The 17,925-nt window shown below is 42.8% G+C and overlaps 1 protein-coding gene across 7 annotated transcripts in view; it reads left to right on the top strand.

The window, feature by feature from the left end:
* Positions 1-17,925, top strand: part of PDZD2 (PDZ domain containing 2) — a 324,153-nt gene that overhangs the window by 259,708 nt on the left and 46,520 nt on the right. For all 7 annotated transcript variants that reach the window (XM_034442438.3, XM_034442437.3, XM_087885630.1 and 4 more), the window contains 7 exons: positions 2,117-2,237; positions 4,841-4,986; positions 6,677-6,796; positions 8,540-8,654; positions 10,037-10,110; positions 11,838-12,063; positions 15,940-16,057. In XM_034442438.3, coding sequence (XP_034298329.2) covers positions 2,117-2,237; positions 4,841-4,986; positions 6,677-6,796; positions 8,540-8,654; positions 10,037-10,110; positions 11,838-12,063; positions 15,940-16,057 — 920 coding nt within the window. The remainder of the gene's footprint in view (positions 1-2,116; positions 2,238-4,840; positions 4,987-6,676; positions 6,797-8,539; positions 8,655-10,036; positions 10,111-11,837; positions 12,064-15,939; positions 16,058-17,925) is intronic.

Below are 17,925 nucleotides of genomic sequence, written 5' to 3'. Positions count from 1 at the left end.
TGTTCAGTGGGGGTCAGGGATGGACTGCTGGGGGTTCGCAGGGGTTCGGGAGAACCTCTAACTATGATTCTGTGCAGTTCGGAGAACCCCCAAATCCCACTCCTGGCTGGCCCCCTCCCACCCCACCCCACCCCTCCCCTCCCTGGAGTCCCCACATGGTCCTTTTTGGATGCAGGTAAGTGCAGGGCGCGCACGGAGGCTCAGGGAGGGCAGAAATTTGGGAAGGCTGGAAACAGGCCCATTTCCAGCCTCCAGATGGCCTCCGGCACCTGGGGAGGCCGTTTTCACCCTCCCGGAGGCTCGAAAAAAGCCACTGGAGTCCAGAGAGGGCAAAAATGCCACCCCTGCCCTGGTGCAGGAGGCCGATGGCCATATCCACTCAGCACTCAACCTGGCAGAGAACCACTTGCTAAAATTTTTGAAGCCCACTTCTGGTGGGGGGCCAGTGTCCAAAATGTCTGGGGCCACTCATCACCCCTTCACTTTTTTGTTCTCTTCTCTTCTCTTCTCTTCTCTTCTCTTCTCTTCTCTTCTCTTCTCTTCTCTTCTCTTCTCTTCTCTTCTCTTCTCTTCTCTTCTCTTCCCCCCCTTCCCTTCCGTCTCTCTCTCTCTCTCTCTCTCTCTCTCTCTCTTTCTGAAATTCCTTTTTTCTCCTCTACCTTCCCCCCCAGAAATTGCTTAGGAAGTTAATCATTTGCTGAAGTATTTTGAAATTAGGAAGCTTTAGATTACTAAGTTATGGTCACTATATAGCTTCTTATCAGGTTTTCTTCCTTTGCCCCCAAATGCTAGTTTGGTGTAATAGTTAAGATTCTAGGCTAGAAACTAGGAGACCATGAGTTCTAGTGCCACCTTAGGCACAAAGCCAACTGGGTAACCTTTGGCCAGTCATTCTTCCTCAGTCCTAAGAAAGAGACAACCCAAAAAACTGCAAGTAAGTAGATGTCGAAGGTGATTCAAAGGAACACACACACACACACAAAAGCTAGAAATATCAGAAATGGAAAGTCTAATTGCTTGTATGTAAGGGATGTATTTTGCCACTGACCTATAACCCTTCATATCACACTTGCCTTGTTCCTGCAATGAAGTGATTTCAATCAGAAAATTGGCATTTATTTGAGAGAGGGGAAACATTTACCTTCTCCAGTTCTAGTGCCCTATTCCAAGATTTGGTTCTTTACTCTGAAAAAAAAAAATGCTTCCTAATATATAGACTATATTATATTTGTTGCCATAGGCGCTCAACTGTAATCTGTCCATTATTTGGTGCTGCAGATCACCTTCTCATGCCAGACTTGATGTTTTCTACAAAGCAATTTATTCTAAAAGGAAATGCAAAATTCTTTCTTCGCGCTGAAAAAATAGAAATTATACCTTTTTACTTTATATTACAAGGATCCGTTTTTCATCTTAGGATCCTTTTAGCAAATTGAATAAAAGGAACATTAAAAAGTATACTTTCAGCAAGCTATTGGAACCGACAACAAACTCCATACCCCTGGCCTCCATCTCCTAGAAGTGTCATGTAGTGTGTTGTGGAAAGAAAATTAAGTCCTTGAGGTGGGAATGAAATCAAGGTTTAGCAATGAATGGAAGACCAGGAATATGTTAAGGACCAGACACGAGCCAGGTTCGACACCATTTATCTTGATTTTATTTATTCAGTTTTAATCTGCGATGTTGAAAACAGCTTACAAATATGCATCAATATGTCTGTGTGCAACTAAGAAATAAAAATCCTATTCCAAACCACCTTGTTAAAACAGACCAATAGAAAATAAACAGGAAAGATATGCAGTAGTAATATAATAATCTAAATTTCAGAAAAATGGATCTTTCCTTGCACTGATGTTCTCCCTATGAAGTTCTCCCATCTGAGAAAATCAGAAGCGTCTGTGTCTTTCAGTTGATTCCGGTCTCCTAAAATCTAGGACAAGGAGAAAAATCTGCTGTGTTTTTTCTGGTTACAAATGCAGCAAATAAGCTGCAACAATTCTGCTTGAGATCCTCATTTATAGCTTCCTTGGGATAATACATAATTTAGCTAAGGATGACACATCCTAGAAGATTTAGCTGGACTTTTTAAAGATATCCCTTTCTCCTTCTTCTTCAGATGACACACATGACCGATATGGACGGGTCCTCAGATCCTACAGAAGAAGAGAGCTCCAAAGAGAACTGCCAGAGTCCAACTCTTGGAGGTGGTATTTTGAAGTACAGGAGCCGTTCTCAAGGTATAGTTACTCTTTTTTATTGGATGAAAAAACATGGAAAGATTTAGAACAGGGCTCTCCAACCTTGGCAACTTTAAGCCTGGAGGACTTCAACTCCCAGAATTCTGAGAGAAGAGCTGGCTGGGGAATTCTGGGAGTTGAAGTCAGTGGTGGGATTCAAGTAATTTAACAACCGGTTCTCTGCCCTAATGATTTCTTCCAAAAACCAGTTTGCCAAACTGCTCAGAAAGTTAACAACCGGTTCTCCCGAAGTGGTGCAAATTGGCTGAATCCCACCACTGGTTGAAGTTCTCCAGGTTTAAAGCTGCCAAGGTTGGAGACCCCTGAAGACTATTGAGTTAGGTTTGCCAGCGTGCTGTATCTCCTTTAGAAAAGAGTATAGCTCAGAAGAAGAATAAAGAAAAATTATCCATGAGAAATACTTCTGCTGGAGTTCTTAAAAGTGTGTGGCCAGTGGTGGGATTCAATTAATTTAACAACCGGTTCTCTGCCCTAATGACCGGCTGGGTGGGCGTGGCCAGGGGGCATGACAGCACTCAGCCTCCTGCAGCACTCTGCCAGTCAAAACGGGGCGGAGGGGTTAATTACAAAATGTGTAACATCCAGTGAGCAAGGGGTGTGAACTGCAGAGAAAATACACTTTTGTTTGGTTGTCAAGAAATATCCCCAAAATCAGATGTACACTAAACGTAAACTGACTTTTAGCTACACATTCCCCCCCACCCCCAGCAATCAGCAAATTTTGAAGCTCCAGGTAAAGAGGATTCATTTTAGAATGAGTAACCACAGTTTGCATCAATGGTGGGTTTCAATTTTTTTTACTACCGGTTCTGTGGGTGTGGCTTGGTGGGCGTGGCATGGCATGGTGGGTGTGGCTTGGTGGGCGTGGGCACGGAAGGATACTGTAAAATCTCCATTCTGTCCCCAATCCAGGGGAAAGTTACTGCAAAATCCCCATTTCCTCCCGATCAGCTGGGACTTGGGAGGCAGAGAATGGATGGGAGCGGGGCCAGTCTTAATTTTTACTACCGGTTCTCTGAACTACCCAAAATTTCCACTACCGGTTCTCCAGAACTGGTCAGAACCTGCTGAAACCCACCTCTGGTTTACATGTTGGAGGTTCCTAAAAGAATGCTGGGAAACTCTGTATTTTAAAGAACATTTGAGGGAGGGGTACAAAATAGCCCCATTCCCAACTCACCCTATAGCTGGGATTTTGGGCCTCCTGCACCACCCTGGAAGCCAAAATGGGGTGCGTGGGGGGGGTGACTCCTGGGAGTGGGCGGGGCCAGCCAGGGGTGGGATTAGCTGGTTCTCTGAACTGGGCAAAAAGTTAACAACTGGTTCGCTCGAATTGGTGCGAACTGGCTGAATACCACCTCTCTGGGTGGCACTTAGAGCTAAATCATACTGAGCTAGAAAGGTGTATCATTTCATTTCCAATACAACAGCAAGTTCCTCTGTACCAGAGGTCTCTAAACCCCCAGTCCGTGGCCTGCTGTTGGGCCGTAGCCCATTTGAAACCTGGGCACGGAAGTGATGTGTGAGCATGTATGCGCGCACATACACGAAGCTGCATTTGTGAAAGTGGCACGCACGTGCACAAAACCATTCTCTTTTTCCCTTCTCCACTAATATGCCGAGCCAGAAAAGTGGGAGACCACTGCTCTACATTTATCTTATGAAATTAGATTTTTTAAAGTTAAAAGTAGTCCTGGACCAAAAGACTTACATTTTTCCTTGTTACTAATATGTTCCTCGCTGAGCTGTATTTCCATCTGCTTTAGTGATTTGAGGTATTTATGGTCTCTGGATTTGTGATCTTTAACAGTTAGAGCATGTATCTCAAGTAAGATTTTAATAAAATGATAATGAGAAGGATCAAAGCCTTTAAAAAGATGAAACACAAAGATAATTATGGAAGCTGTCTAAAAAGAGCCATCAGGAAAAAAAAAAACCCTCCTGGCTGGTCTTCTGTGAGAGGACAGAGAAACCCATCAATAGTGACATCTCTCAAAGACTGTATCAGGTGAACCTCTTCAAAGTGGGTCCTCCACAATTTTAGGACTGTGATTAAGAAAGGCTGTGATCTTCACACTGTCCTCCGGTTGGCAACAGGATTTAGAATTGGATTATTGGTGCTGATTGAAGTGCACAGGATGGAAATCATGAGAGAAAGTAATTCACCAAGTTTCTCACTGTCTATCCTTTGAGGGTTTTAAAAAATACGAACCTGCACTTGATTTGATAGCATAAACTATTTTTTTCTTTTCTTTTTACCCGGAACTCGGATACAAAATAAGAATTCTGTCTTTTTTTAAAAAAATCAGTAAAAAGCGCTGTTTGTTTGTGATTAAATAAGCATTTTGATAAAAAAGTGTCTTCTGTCATTTCTTTAATAAATTATCCCTGCCCATATATCCACATGCGTGCATGTGCACACACAAACGCAAAGATAAAATTTATTACAGTTGTTTAGATGCTTTAAGAAATGCATCCATCCATCATTTCTCAATGGACATTCTAAATTCCATTAGAACTGACAATCTTAAAAGAGGCTTTGATGTATGTATAATAAATTGTATCTCTGGGTTATTCTTTAGGGGCGGCAACTCGTTTAGAGTCTGTGGGAGAGGATGATGAGTTGACAGTAGAAAATGGAGACCTGAATTATGAAATACCAATGAAATATTCCCGGGGAGGTAGAAAGCATTCCTTGCCGCAGCATTTGGACACAGGAACCAGACAGGTGAGGAAGAGAAAAAAAAACCCAAATATATGGCATCGTTTGAGATATTACAGCCAAATAATTTGTCATTTTAACTATTGGTAATTGATGGAGGGACCAAAGATTAAAACAAATGTAACTCAATCATGAACCAGAATGCAAAAGCTGTACAGGTAGTCCTTGATTTACAGTCACCATTAGGAACGCAACTGTGGCTAAACAAGCATGGTTGTTAAGTAAGTCGCATCTGATTTAACAGCCTTTTTTTTTTTTGCCATGGTTGTTAAACGAATCACTGCGGTTCTTAAGTGAATCTTGCAGTTATTAGATGAATCCAGCTTTCCCCATTGATGTTGCTTGTTGGAAGCCAGCTGGGGAAGCCTCAAATGGAGGTCATGTGACGCTGGGAAATTGCAACCATTGTAAATACATGTCGGTTGCCAAATCCCTGAATTTCAGTCATGTGACCATGTTGGGACGGCTGGTCGTAAGTCATTTCTCACTGCTATTGTAACTTCGAACAGTTGCCAAATGAATGGTTCTAAGTTGAGGACTACTTGTAATTCATATGCAAGCAAAGCTTACTGCGATGCATTATTTGTATATGGTAGAATATTTATTGAGTTCGAATTAAAAAAATAATGTATTGCAGAAAATTGTAGATGCTTCCTTGTGTTCTCTCTGGTACTTATCTTGATTTATTTTCTACCCAGTTTTCTTTGGTGTTTGTGTGTGTGTGTGTATAGATAGTCCTTGATTTACAACAGTTCACTTAGTGACCATTCGAAGTCACGAAGACACTGAAAAAAGTGATTTATGGCCATTTTTCACACTTATGACCGTCGCAGCATCCCCATGGTCATGTGATTTACAGTTAGGCTGCTTGCCAACTGACTCACATTTATGACCGTTGCAGTGTCCCAGAGTTATGTGATCCCCTTATCAGGGTGGATTTGATTTAAATCGAGTTGATTTAAATCACAATTTAAATCATGATTTAAATCACTAGTAAAAAGGCTTGATTTAAATCAACTCGATTTAAACCATAATTTTTAAAGAGCAACTGTCATCTCTGCTACTCTTTTGACCCACCATTGACTCACCGATAGTCCCAGTGTTGCAGAATATACAGCCTCATGCTACATAACTAAGCTCCATTTCATGCTGAATAAACTAAATTATTTATGTATCTTAAATAGAAAACTACCTTATGACAGATTTTTACCCCAAAAGTTTTTTATTAAAATAAATTCGATAAAAATAAAAAAATCTGATTTAAATCAAAAAAATCCGATTTAAATCAAAAAAATCTGATTTTTTTGATTTTTTTAAAAAAATCATTGATTTTTAACCATCCTGCCCCTTATGCGACCTTCTGACAAGCAAAGTCCATGGGGAAACCACATTCACTTAACAACCATGTTGCTAGTTTGAGAACTGCAGTGATTCACTTAACAAAGGTGGCGAGAAATGTCGTTAAATGGGGCAAAACTCACTTAACAAATTTCTCACTTAACAACATAAATTTTGGGGTCAATTGTGGTCGTAAATTAAAGACTACCTGTGTTTAAGCACTTACATGTAAAAAAATGTAACTGTGATGTTTATGATTATTTACTAACCAGAAACCAAGGTTAGACAACCTGCAGTGTAACTGAGACAGAATCATTCTGGTTCTTTTGCAAATATTGTGATTGTTTTATTTCTGAAGGAATACCACATTGTTAAGAAATCCACTCGTTCGTTGAGTGCAGCTCAGGTTGAGTATCCCTGGCGATTGACACAGCCATCTATTATTTCCAACATTGTTCTGATGAAGGGGCAGGGCAAGGTAAGAATAACGTTGAATAAAATAAAAAAAGACTTGAATATTTGTGTGTCTGTCTAGGAAGTCTAGGAATCTAAGCCAAGAACTCTTCTTTTGAGGACCCAAGTTAGAGGTCTGTTCCAAAATCTATTTTAGCAAAATAGATGCTATTCCAGAATTTAGATGCACATAATAGTTGGTACAGTATAGGGGGGAAAAGTGATATCCACACCTCTTGAAAATATGGGTTCACTGATGGTAAAAGGTCTGGGGCAGGGGTGAAATCTACTTACCTTCCCTACTGGTTCGGAAGTGCATGCGCGCGTCATGTGCGATTTTAGACCCCCTGTGCATGTGCAGAACCTTCTACCCATGTGCAGAAGGTCAAAAACAGGTTACTTCCTGGTTAAAACCAGGAAGTAACGACGTCCAGGCGGATGGGCGGAGCCTCGCGCTGCCGCCACTACTGGTTCACCGAACCACCCGCTCACGCCGCTACCAGTTTGTATGAATGAACCGGTAGCATTGGTTTGGGGTCTTTATAAATACTATATCCAATTTAGGATTATTTTACTCTGAAGAGCCCGCTCTTTGCGATTACAAATTAATCAGTGATGAGAGTTGCTTTGGTTAGTGGTTTAAGCATCAGGCTAGAAAGTAGGAGACCATGAGTTCTAGACATTGCCTAGAAAGAAGGCGATGGCCAATGATTCTGGAAAAAAAAAACTTTGCCAAGAAAAGTTCATGAATTTGTCTAGCCCCGTGAATGCGAACCTATGGCACTTGTATGGCACGAACCTATGGCCATATCAGTGGGCACTCGAGCTCAGCTCCGGCTCTCTAGGAATCTCTGGAGGCTGGGGACAGCAAAAAACATCACTTCCTGTCCAACCGGAAGTTGGGAAATGGGCCGTTTCTGGCCTCCGGGGGGGGGAGGCTATTTTTGTCCTCCCCAGACTCATAGAGAGGCTCTGGAGCCAGGTGAGAAACGGGCCTACAGGGCCATCGTGTGTCAGGACCGGGGGGTGGGGGTGTCGCACGCACATGGGCGGGGGTGGGGCGCTTAGAATTATGAGTGTAGGCACATGTGCACGTGACCCCCCACCCCCCGTCCTGGCATGCAATGGCAAAAGGGTTAGCCATCACTGGTCTAGGCAGTCTCTGAGAATCGGACATGATTGAACGGAAGACATAAAACAAAGCCTCAATAGCCCAAAATGTCTTATATCACTTTTTTTCCTGGATGGCCAGCTGTTGGCCAGGCCATTCCTGGATAGGGATCATTTGGCCAAGGTGATTAACACTGTTAAGCTGTCTTGTTGGATTATTGGGAATGTTCTAATTGGGTTGCCTCTGAAGAAGTGTCAGGAAGTTCAGTTCAGAACTTAATTGCCAGCATTTTAACAAATTCAACGAGGTTTGCCCATATAACTCTAATTTTAATTGGGCATTTGCCTATTCATTTCAGGTCCCTTCCTCTTGCAGTCTGCCCACATCATAAGATATTTTGCAAAGGTGTATTTCAGGCTGTCATTGAAAACACAGCATGAAGACATTTCTGCTACTTCTGAAACCTAGCATTGTGCTAAGATAGTATATTCTCCCTTCCTTTTAAAACTTCTTTTTTTTTTCTTACTGTTTAAGAACAAAGATGAAGAAACCAGTTTTGTTTGCTCGATCAGATGCCTGTTGTTTGTGATGTGGGAAGTTATGGGGTATTTGTCTACGGAGGTATTTATTCTGCCTTAATTTGTACCTATGCTTCAGGGTCTTGGATTCAGCATTGTAGGGGGACAAGATTCTGCCCGGGGTCGTATGGGCATTTTTGTCAAGACAATTTTTCCAAATGGGGCTGCAGCAGCTGATGGCAGGTTAAAAGAAGGTATGTTTGCAAAAAAAAACCAGATTTCTGTTAGCCTAACAACTTGTTTAAATTAACCATTTTCCAAGCCCAGATTTACCTATCCTACCTGTTCCTCCTGCCAAACATGTAAGTGGGAGAAAGGAAACTCATGACCAAGCTGAATAGTGAGTTAACAGAATCTGGTTTTCAAGGTGCTACTCCAAAATTTTACCAAGGGGCTCTCTGCCCAGTTGCTGGGTGGGCGTGGCCATGGTGGGCCTGACCTAGTTGGCCTCCTGCACCACGGCGGCGGGGGGGGATGTTTTTGCCCTCCCCAGGCTTCAAAGGCATTTCTCGAGCTTCTGGGAGGGCGAAAATGGCTTCCTCAGGCTCCAGAGGCTCTCTGGAGGCTGAAAACGGGCCTGTTTCCAGCCTTCAATAATTTCTGGTAGGCCCGTTTTTCACCCTCCCCGAGCCTCCGCGCACACCCTGCATTTACCTGCATCCAAAACAGGCTGTGTGGGGACTCCTGGAACGGAAGGGGAGGGGTGGGTGGGGCCAGCCAGCAGTGGGATTTCGGGGTTCTCTGAACTGCACAATATCTTAGCTAGAGGTTCTCCCGAACCCCCAACAGCCCACCCCTGTGCTACTCCTTCGTGGCCCAGAGCAAAAGAAAAGGTTTAATATAAACTGTCCTCTTTGGAGCCATGGTTTTATTCCTTCTAGATACTTCCTTCCGATATTTCAGATGTTTCCAAGGAGAGACATCTGAAATATTGCTATTTTTACACAATATAAACCAGAATTTTTTTCTTGCCAAGGGAGAGTAGGGGGACAGGTCTTTCCACAGTTTGTGTAATGCAGTGTAATGTAATTATCTTGTAACAAACCATATCTAGAAGCCATAGTTTGTGCTATACCACATTTGGTGACAAACAGTTCTTCACCCAAGATCCAGAAGGGTGGAAACCGTAATCCAGCCACCCATTCCTACCCGTAAACCGTTCTGAATCCTGAAATTGGATGAGATTTCATCCAACAAAGTTCAGCTATTCTGCTTATGGCCCATGTATTGTTGGCCCATTATTCATCCCTGCAAATTCTCTTTTTGCTACCATTAATGGATAAGAATGACTGCTAAGCTTTTTTTTTTTTTTTTTGGTTCCTTGTTAGACTTCCAAAATTCCAAATGCACAAGATAACTAAACTACAAAATGCTTCCAAATTTGTACAGTCTAATGAAAATTCCAGGTCAAAAGTAACGTGTCACTTTTTAAAATGTAATTTCTCCAAGCATAGAAAGAGAGCAAATATCTTGTAGTTTAATAATATGGGAAGAACTAGAATGCCTTTTATTTCTAAAAACAGCATTTCTTCATCCTATCTAAATGCTGATAACACATTTTGCTTTGGATTTCCAGGAGACGAACTTCTGGAAGTTAACGGGGAATCATTACAAGGGCTGACTCATCAGGAGGCAATTCAAACATTCAAAGTAGGTAGATTGATGTCCTTCAAAACTCTCAAAAGTTCAGTACCAGCCTGATCTTGTTGTCTGGGAAAAAATAGAAGTTATGGTACAACACATCTGGATGGTATATCCAGGTGGGGAAAGCTTTTTTATTTTCTATATTTGTTTTGTCTTAAAAACAAATTGCCACATGGCAATGGGGAAAGATGGGTTCAAAAAGATTATTTGTTCCAGCATCTTTTTTGGGAGTTGGTTTTCATGGGTCCTGGACAAAGCAATGTCAATACAAAGGAAAATAATTTGCATTGGCATCTATAGCTATAATAGGTATTTTTTTAAAAAATTTGATTTATATGCCGCCCTTCTCCGGAGACTCAGGGCGGCTTACAATGTGCTAAGCAATATCCTTCATCCTTTTGTATATTTATACAAAGTCAGCTTATTGCCTCCACAACTGGGTCCTCAATTTACCTACCTTAGAAAGGATGGAAGGCTGAGTCAACCTTGAGCCTGGCGAGATTCGAACCTGCAGTAATTTCAGGCAGCTGGTCTTAATAACAGGGTGCTTTTTTAGGCAAGGTTGGTAAAAAATATTGCTTAGGTCAGTGATGGGTAACCTTTTTGGTGCCGAGTGCCCAAAGTGCGCAAATCCACACTCCCCAAATGCAATGTGAGCGCCCTCCGCACATGCACCCCGCCCCCATGCATACGTGCTCGCCCCCATGCATGTGCCCTGGTCCTCCATGCATACACCCCCCCGCCGGTGCCCCATTTTGGCTTCCAGGTTGGTGCACGAGGCTTTCCAAGCCCAAAACGGGGTGCAAGGGGCCTTGTGTGGAACCCCCACGCCCTATTTTGGCTTCCAGGTTGGTCTGGGTGGCAGAAATGGAGTAGAAAGGTAGGGACACGCTGGAGGGGGGGGAAGCTGCGGAGATCAGGGAAGCCCCCCCCCCCATGCATGCATAACAGAGACCCAAAGACCAGCTGGCCTGCGGGAGGCATGCACGCATGCGCAGTGAAGCTGGGCAGAGGCGACGGCTGGTGTGCCCGCAGAGAGGGCTCTGCGTGCCACCTGTGGCACACGTGCCACAGGTTCGCCATCACGGGCTTAGGTAAAGGAATATGTTCATAAGATAGTACCGGTAGTCCTCGACTTACAACAGTTCATTTACTGACCGTTCAAAATTACAATGGCACCAAAAAAAAATAACTTATGATTGTTTTTCACACTTAGAATCATTGCAGTATCCCCATAGTCACATGATCAAAATTCAGATGATTGTCAATGGACTCATATTTATGACAGTTGCAGTGTCCCAGGGTCACATGATCACCTTTTGCGACCTTCTGACAAGCAAAGCCAATGGGGAAGCCAGATTCCTTTAACAACCATGTTACTAGCTTAACAATTGCAGTGATTCACTTAACAGCTGTGGCACAAAAGGTCGTAGAATGAGGCAAAATTCGCTTAATAAATGTTAGCAAGAAAAATTTTGGGCTCAATTGTAGTCATGAGTCGAGGACTTCCTGTACACTCATAGGCAACAGAACCTCTAAATCAAATTGTACAGAATGATCCGCTGTAGTGATCAATTCCCACCATACTGTATTTTTTTTTATTCAAGAGCAGATGTTCCAATTAATGATTCCAGACATATTCCAAGTTCTGGCTGTGTAATTCAGGCCTTAGTTTTTGAGACAAAGGAAAAGTGGTGATACTTATAAAGCTAACAACTCTGTTACTTCTTTAGCAATTGAAGAAAGGTGTGGTGACTCTCACAGTGCGAACCAGACTTCGCAGCCCAAGCCTTACGCCGTGCCCAACTCCCATATTGCTGAGCCGGTCCAGTTCTCCCAGCTCCAATACCAGTGGAGGAGCCTCATTTCCCAGTGGTGAAGATGGAGATACTTCCTCTTCTAGTCGTAAAGGACCTGGACCAAAGGACAGAATCGTCATGGAAGTCACTCTAAATAAAGGTTTGAGAAAATGCGAGAAAATAATTGTTTTTACTCTGGTGAAAATAACCATGGCCCAAAGTGCTTTGGCAAGGCAGACAAAATCTTCTAAGGAAGATTTTAGAAGAGGGGAGGGGAATAGAAACAATAATAAGATTTTAATAAGTTATTGGACTCCTTTCCCTGTAAATCTGAGCTGGGATGGTTAGTGATCAAATTTTTTTGTCTGGCGTGTCTAGAAGGAACCGAAATGGGGAAGAAATGCTTTGGGAGCAGGTAATGGAAACTATGCTATAAAAGCAAATTGGTTTTGTTGAAATTCCAATGAAATTTGTGGGTTCCAACATTATATGTAAAATAATAATAATAATAATCACGTGCTGTCTTCTGGCTGCCCCATGCAAAATATTAAAATAGTCACATAGAAGCTGATCATATACCAAGAACTCTGCATGAGTAGATTTAACACACCACTGGAAGTATTTGTCTAACCGCACTGAAATGAAACACATGGGACTTCTTCCTGTTGGGTAGGATAGAAGCCAATTCAAGAAATCTTTGTGACCCCAAGACGAATTGTGGTAATCAATTTATTTGGTATGGAGTTATGTTTGACGCTCAAGATCCTTTACAACAGGGGTCCCCAACCCACCCACCCCCCAGTCCGTGGACCAGCACTGGTCAGCAACTTGTCAGCAACTGGGCCGCGAAGCCCCATCCACGGGATGCAGACAGTATGCAAAACCACGGCCCTTCCTGTCCACGGAAAAAACTTTCTCCACAGAACCGGTCCCAGGTGCCCCAAAGGTTGAGGGCTGCTGTTTTACAAGACCTGTGGTGTCATTCCTGAGGTGGAAGCAGGGGTAAAATGCTATCGGTTTGCACCAGTTCGGGTGAAATGGTAGCAGTGGCGGCGCATGGTTTGGCGAACCAGTAGCGGCGGCAGCATGAAGCTCCGCCCACCCACCCAGACGTTGTTACTTCCTGGCCCTAAATATGTAAAGTCTCCTTCAAGTTGAACTTGATGCTTTGTGTTTTTATGGACATAGCCATACAGTTTTCTTGGCATGTTATGTTATGAATATGGCTTGTCTTTGCTTTTTGCAGAATGTGTTTTTTTTAAAAAAAATTCACTAGGTTTTCTTGATGGCTCTAATCCAAGGATTTACCATGTCCAAGTTTTTTTAGAAACTTATCTAGTCATGGAATAAATTGCCACTGAGGTTGAAACCATCCTCCCCATCATTAAAGTTGAAAAGGAGTCTAAGAGCATATTTATTTAAAAAGGCACAGATGTCCTTGAGTTTTCCTGGTAAAGTTCCAGGAGTGGTTTGCCTCTCCTGGGAATTTTTATTTTGACTTCCCAGAATAGCCCAGAAAAGATGAACCATGGCTGAAGCCATGTTTATTTCCTCAGGGTTTTTGATGGTTTTTATTGAACTGGGTGTTTTTTTTTTAAATTTCTCCTTGTAAATGTGGAATCGTTAGGGAAATAGGTGACATATACGTTCAAAGATTTTGATGAATAAAAAGCACCAGAGATGTAACAGAGAGGGGGAAGGACAGGACAGGAAAACTATCTTCTTACAGCCACTTTCTTGGATCAGCTGAATTTCAACCAGTGGTGAAATCCTACTGGTTCGCACCAGTTCGGGTGAACCGGTAGTGATCCGGTTCGGTGAACCGGTAGTAAAAAAAAGCTACTGGCTGGTATTTCCGATGATCAGCTGTGCCACGCGATTTATATTCGCTAGAAAATCCTGATTTCAACCTTCTTCCATCCCTGGAAACTGAAAAGGCCAACAATCTACAAGTAGTCCGTGATTTAGAACAGTTTGTTTAGTGACTGTTGAGGTTACAACGGCACTGAAAAAAAGCGCCTTATGACTGTTTTTCACACTTATGACTATTGCAGCATCCCCACGGTCATGTGATCAAAATTCAGGCATTTGGCAACTGACTCATACTTATGACGGAAGCCGTGTCCCAGGGTCATGTGTGATCCCCTTTTGCGACCTTCTTTGCAAGCAAAATCAATGGGGAAGCCAGGTTCACTTAACAACCACGTTACTAACTTAACATATGCAGGGATTTGCTTAACAATTGTGGCAGGAAAGATTGTAAAATGGGACAAAACTTATTTTACAATTGTCTCAGCGACAGAAATTTTGGGCTCCATTGCAGTCATAAGACGAGGACTACTTATATTCATTTTTATGACAAATAATTTCAAATGGATCATGATGGGGTTACTGAGAGAGGCAAGAAAAGTGCCTGCCTCCGCTAAAATGAGGTGCCTGTTTCTTAAAATCATTTCAGAATTGCTTCCATATCCTTCTCAGATTTAGAAGAATTTTATGGTATTTATCTTGCTTGGAGTTTCCTATCTTATAATTGATTTTCAACCTGTTTCCTTCTTCTCTGCGCCCCCCCCCGGCCCCCCGCCGTGAGTCCTTTCCATGGGCTCCTTTGTCCTTTCAAGTCTTTCAAATGGCATTAGCCGAAATGTTATATTTTTTACTAATGTTGTGACTTGTGGAGGGAAAGGTGCTCTGATGAAAAACAGCGGATTAAAAACATCAGATTAATAAACAAGCGTTGAGTAGAAAATCAGGTTAAATCTGTTTTAAATTTATAATACATAATCCTTGCCAGCTTTTGCAAAGAATTTTCACTGGGAGAATTTACAGTTAGACCTTGGAAAGATATTTCATCATGATTTCGAGCCTGAGGAATAAGAAGGGTATATTTCATATGGGGAATAAACAAGGAAAGTGTTTGTAATGGCTTCTTTTATTACATTTGGCTCTTGGGCGTAAGCACTTTGGGAGTGGAGAGATGTCAAGAATCACCACAGAATCAAATGTTTCTTGTGTTTTGTTTCACTTCCTATCAGCTTTCATCAAGATGTCTTGATCTGAGAGATGAGGGGGAAGAATCGAAGCCAAATGAAGAAAATACAGCAACTGAGAGGAGCACAGTCTTCTCATTGCTTTAAAGCATGGCTGGCTCAGGAATTCTGGGAGTTGAAGTCCACAAGTCATAAAGGGGCCATAGTTTTCCACCTCTGCTTTAAAGTCAGCCTTAAAATCCTTAGTAGAAGGAGGAAACTTCCCCTGATCCACCCTGACTCATTGCAGTGGGTGACTAGGATCTGGTTCAAAGGCTCTTAGTAGCCATTTCAAGATCTATGGAACAACAGAATATAGAACAGAACAGAACAGAACAGAACAGGATTTATTGTCACTTTGTACACTAATCGGCATACATTAAAATGAAATTATGTTGCATACAGCTCTCAAAGGGTCTCCACCTCTAATGTAAACATAAACATGACGAGATAAACAAACAAACAAACAAACACAAAATTATGCATGTACTCACATATATGACATGAGAAACAACACAGTCTAGTTTGGATGTATACATGTACATGGCAAGAGAAACGAATCTTGCGAGTTTACCAGATGGATGGCATAGGGAACAAAGCTGTTACAGAATCTGGAAGTCCTGCTAGAAATAATTTGAAACCTCCTCCCAGAGGGGAGCAACAGTAACAGACTGTGAAGTGGGTGTGTGGGGTCTCTAACAATGCTGTGAGCTTTAAGTACATAGTGCTTATAAGCAGTACCCTGAATAACAGGAAGCAAGCTTCCTATAATCTTCTCGGTTGTCCTTATCACTCTCTGTATGGACTTTCTATCTGAGGCACTGCTACCACCAAACCAAACAGTGATGCAGTTTGTTAAAATGCTCTCAATCGTGCCTCTGTAAAAAGTGGCCAGGATAGAAGGGTTCCTACAAAGAACAATTCTTAAGAAGTACTTTTATGCCTTGTGGCTGTTCCAGTGAACAATAAATTAAACTATTCTCAACTTTGTTTTTATTTCATCACAGAACCTGGGGTTGGCTTGGGTATTGGTGCTTGTTGCCTCACCTTGGAGAACAGCCTTCCAGGTATATATATTCACAGCTTGGCTCCAGGATCTGTGGCTAAAATGGATGGAAGATTAAGGTTAGTCCTGAACTGTTTTCTTAAAGGTTTTTTTTCTCCCCACTGCATCGTTCCTTCGGTCATTCAATTTAGAGGTCACCCAGCTCCACAAGACTCTGGGTAGCTTATGACATGAAAAGCAGAGAACAGTAAAGCACCAGGAACAAAGGTAATACAGTATGCATCCAGAGGATACGACATTAGATAAAATTCTGCTGGCACCTGCATTGTTGTTTTCAGTGCAATGAACATGCCTGCAAGTGGGGCACTTGAACATACCTTAGACTTCCCCTCCCTGCCTCACCTGTGCAGCCATGGCATCAATGGCAGATAATAGAGCAACTGTTGTGGCCCACTGGCAGCCAGCGGAGCTGGCAGCAGAGTCGGATAGTGAGGAGGTTGGGGAGGAACATGGGCCAGTCCTGGGGGCTGGGGAAAGCTCGGACAAGGACTCTGCATTGGAGGCAGAGAGGGAGCTAGACAGCAGTGAGGTAGAGGAACTGCTGGAGTCTGTTCCCAGTGTGTGCATGCACAGAGCTTCCAGAAGACAACAACTAAGAAAGCAGGGTTGACGTCGGTGTAATGCCACACCTTGGAGGTGATTGGCCCCTCCCATAGGAAACAAAAGAGGAGTGAATGGGGAGTGGGCTTTTGCAGGAAACCATTTGTTTGGTCAGCTGGTCGTTTCAAGAGTGGAAAGTTCTGTTCGTGACTCTAAGAGACTCTGTGCCAAGTTTTGCCTTACTCTGCATTTGGAAACTAGTTATCTGGCAGCTTCCCAAGCAAGATAAGGTTTGTGTTGATAAACATTCCTCTGAAAGACTGTTTGGGCAAGCCTTGCTGACTGTGAATGAAAGGAATTCACAGTCGAATAAATAAAAGGGGTTTTGCCGGGACCAAGACTCTGCTTGTGCTTTTTAAGGAAGCCTAGGTCAGAACAGCAATAGCCAGCAGGGCAAAACTTGTTCCCATTATTCTGAGTGAAAGCCCCTCTCCTTCCTGCTTCTGCTGTAATAGGGTCAATAGGTAGGATATCTCTTCTTATGCCTAGGAGCACAACATGATCTTCTCCAAACCTATTTGCTGCCACTTCCTTTTTTTAAACTCTTATCTGGCAGGGTGTAGAGACTAAGGAAGATGCTCTGGAGGAGATATGCAAGAACCGTTACCTAAGCAAAAGGAGCTGAAACATAGTTAAGTTCAGAACTATGAGATAGGGATGACCTAATGGTTAAGATGCTGGGCTAGTTGATTGGAAGGTCGGCTGTTTGAGACCCAAGCACCACATGACAGGGTGAATGCCCATTCTTGCCCCAGTTCCTGCCCCACCTAGCAATTTGAAAACATGCAAAGGTAAGTAGATAGGTACCACTATGGTGGGAAAGTAACAGTGTTCCATCTTGGCGAATAGTCATGCTGGCCACATGATCACGGATACCTCTTGGGACAGTGCTTGTTCCCTTGGCTAGGAAAAGGAGATAAATACTGCCCCCTAGAGTCAGACATGACTGGACAGGGAAAACCTTTACTATGAGATATGGTTTGGAAGTATTTCATACCTTCATAATTATAAGACAGAGAAGGAGATATAGCACAATTGTGATTTTACCTTCCCAGAGTTGATTTCCTCATTTCTATCTGTGGGGCTATCACAGTTTGCAGTGAGCACTTAGCACAACACTTAGCACTTAGACTTATATACCGCTTCATAGTGCTTTTACCGCCCTCTCTAAGCAGTTTACAGAGTCAGCCTATTGCCCCCAACAATCTGGGTCCTCCTTTTACCCACCTCGGAAGGATGGAAGGCTGAGTCAACCTTGAGCCTGGTGAGATTCGATCTGCCAAACTGCTGGCAGCCGGTGATCAGCGGAAGTAGCTTCCAGTACTGC

This window comes from Pantherophis guttatus, chromosome 2, assembly GCF_059756535.1.
Source record: "Pantherophis guttatus breed Tessera chromosome 2, ASM5975653v1, whole genome shotgun sequence".
Taxonomy (NCBI): Eukaryota; Metazoa; Chordata; class Lepidosauria; order Squamata; family Colubridae; genus Pantherophis; species Pantherophis guttatus.
This window is presented reverse-complemented; position numbering and strand designations above follow the sequence as displayed.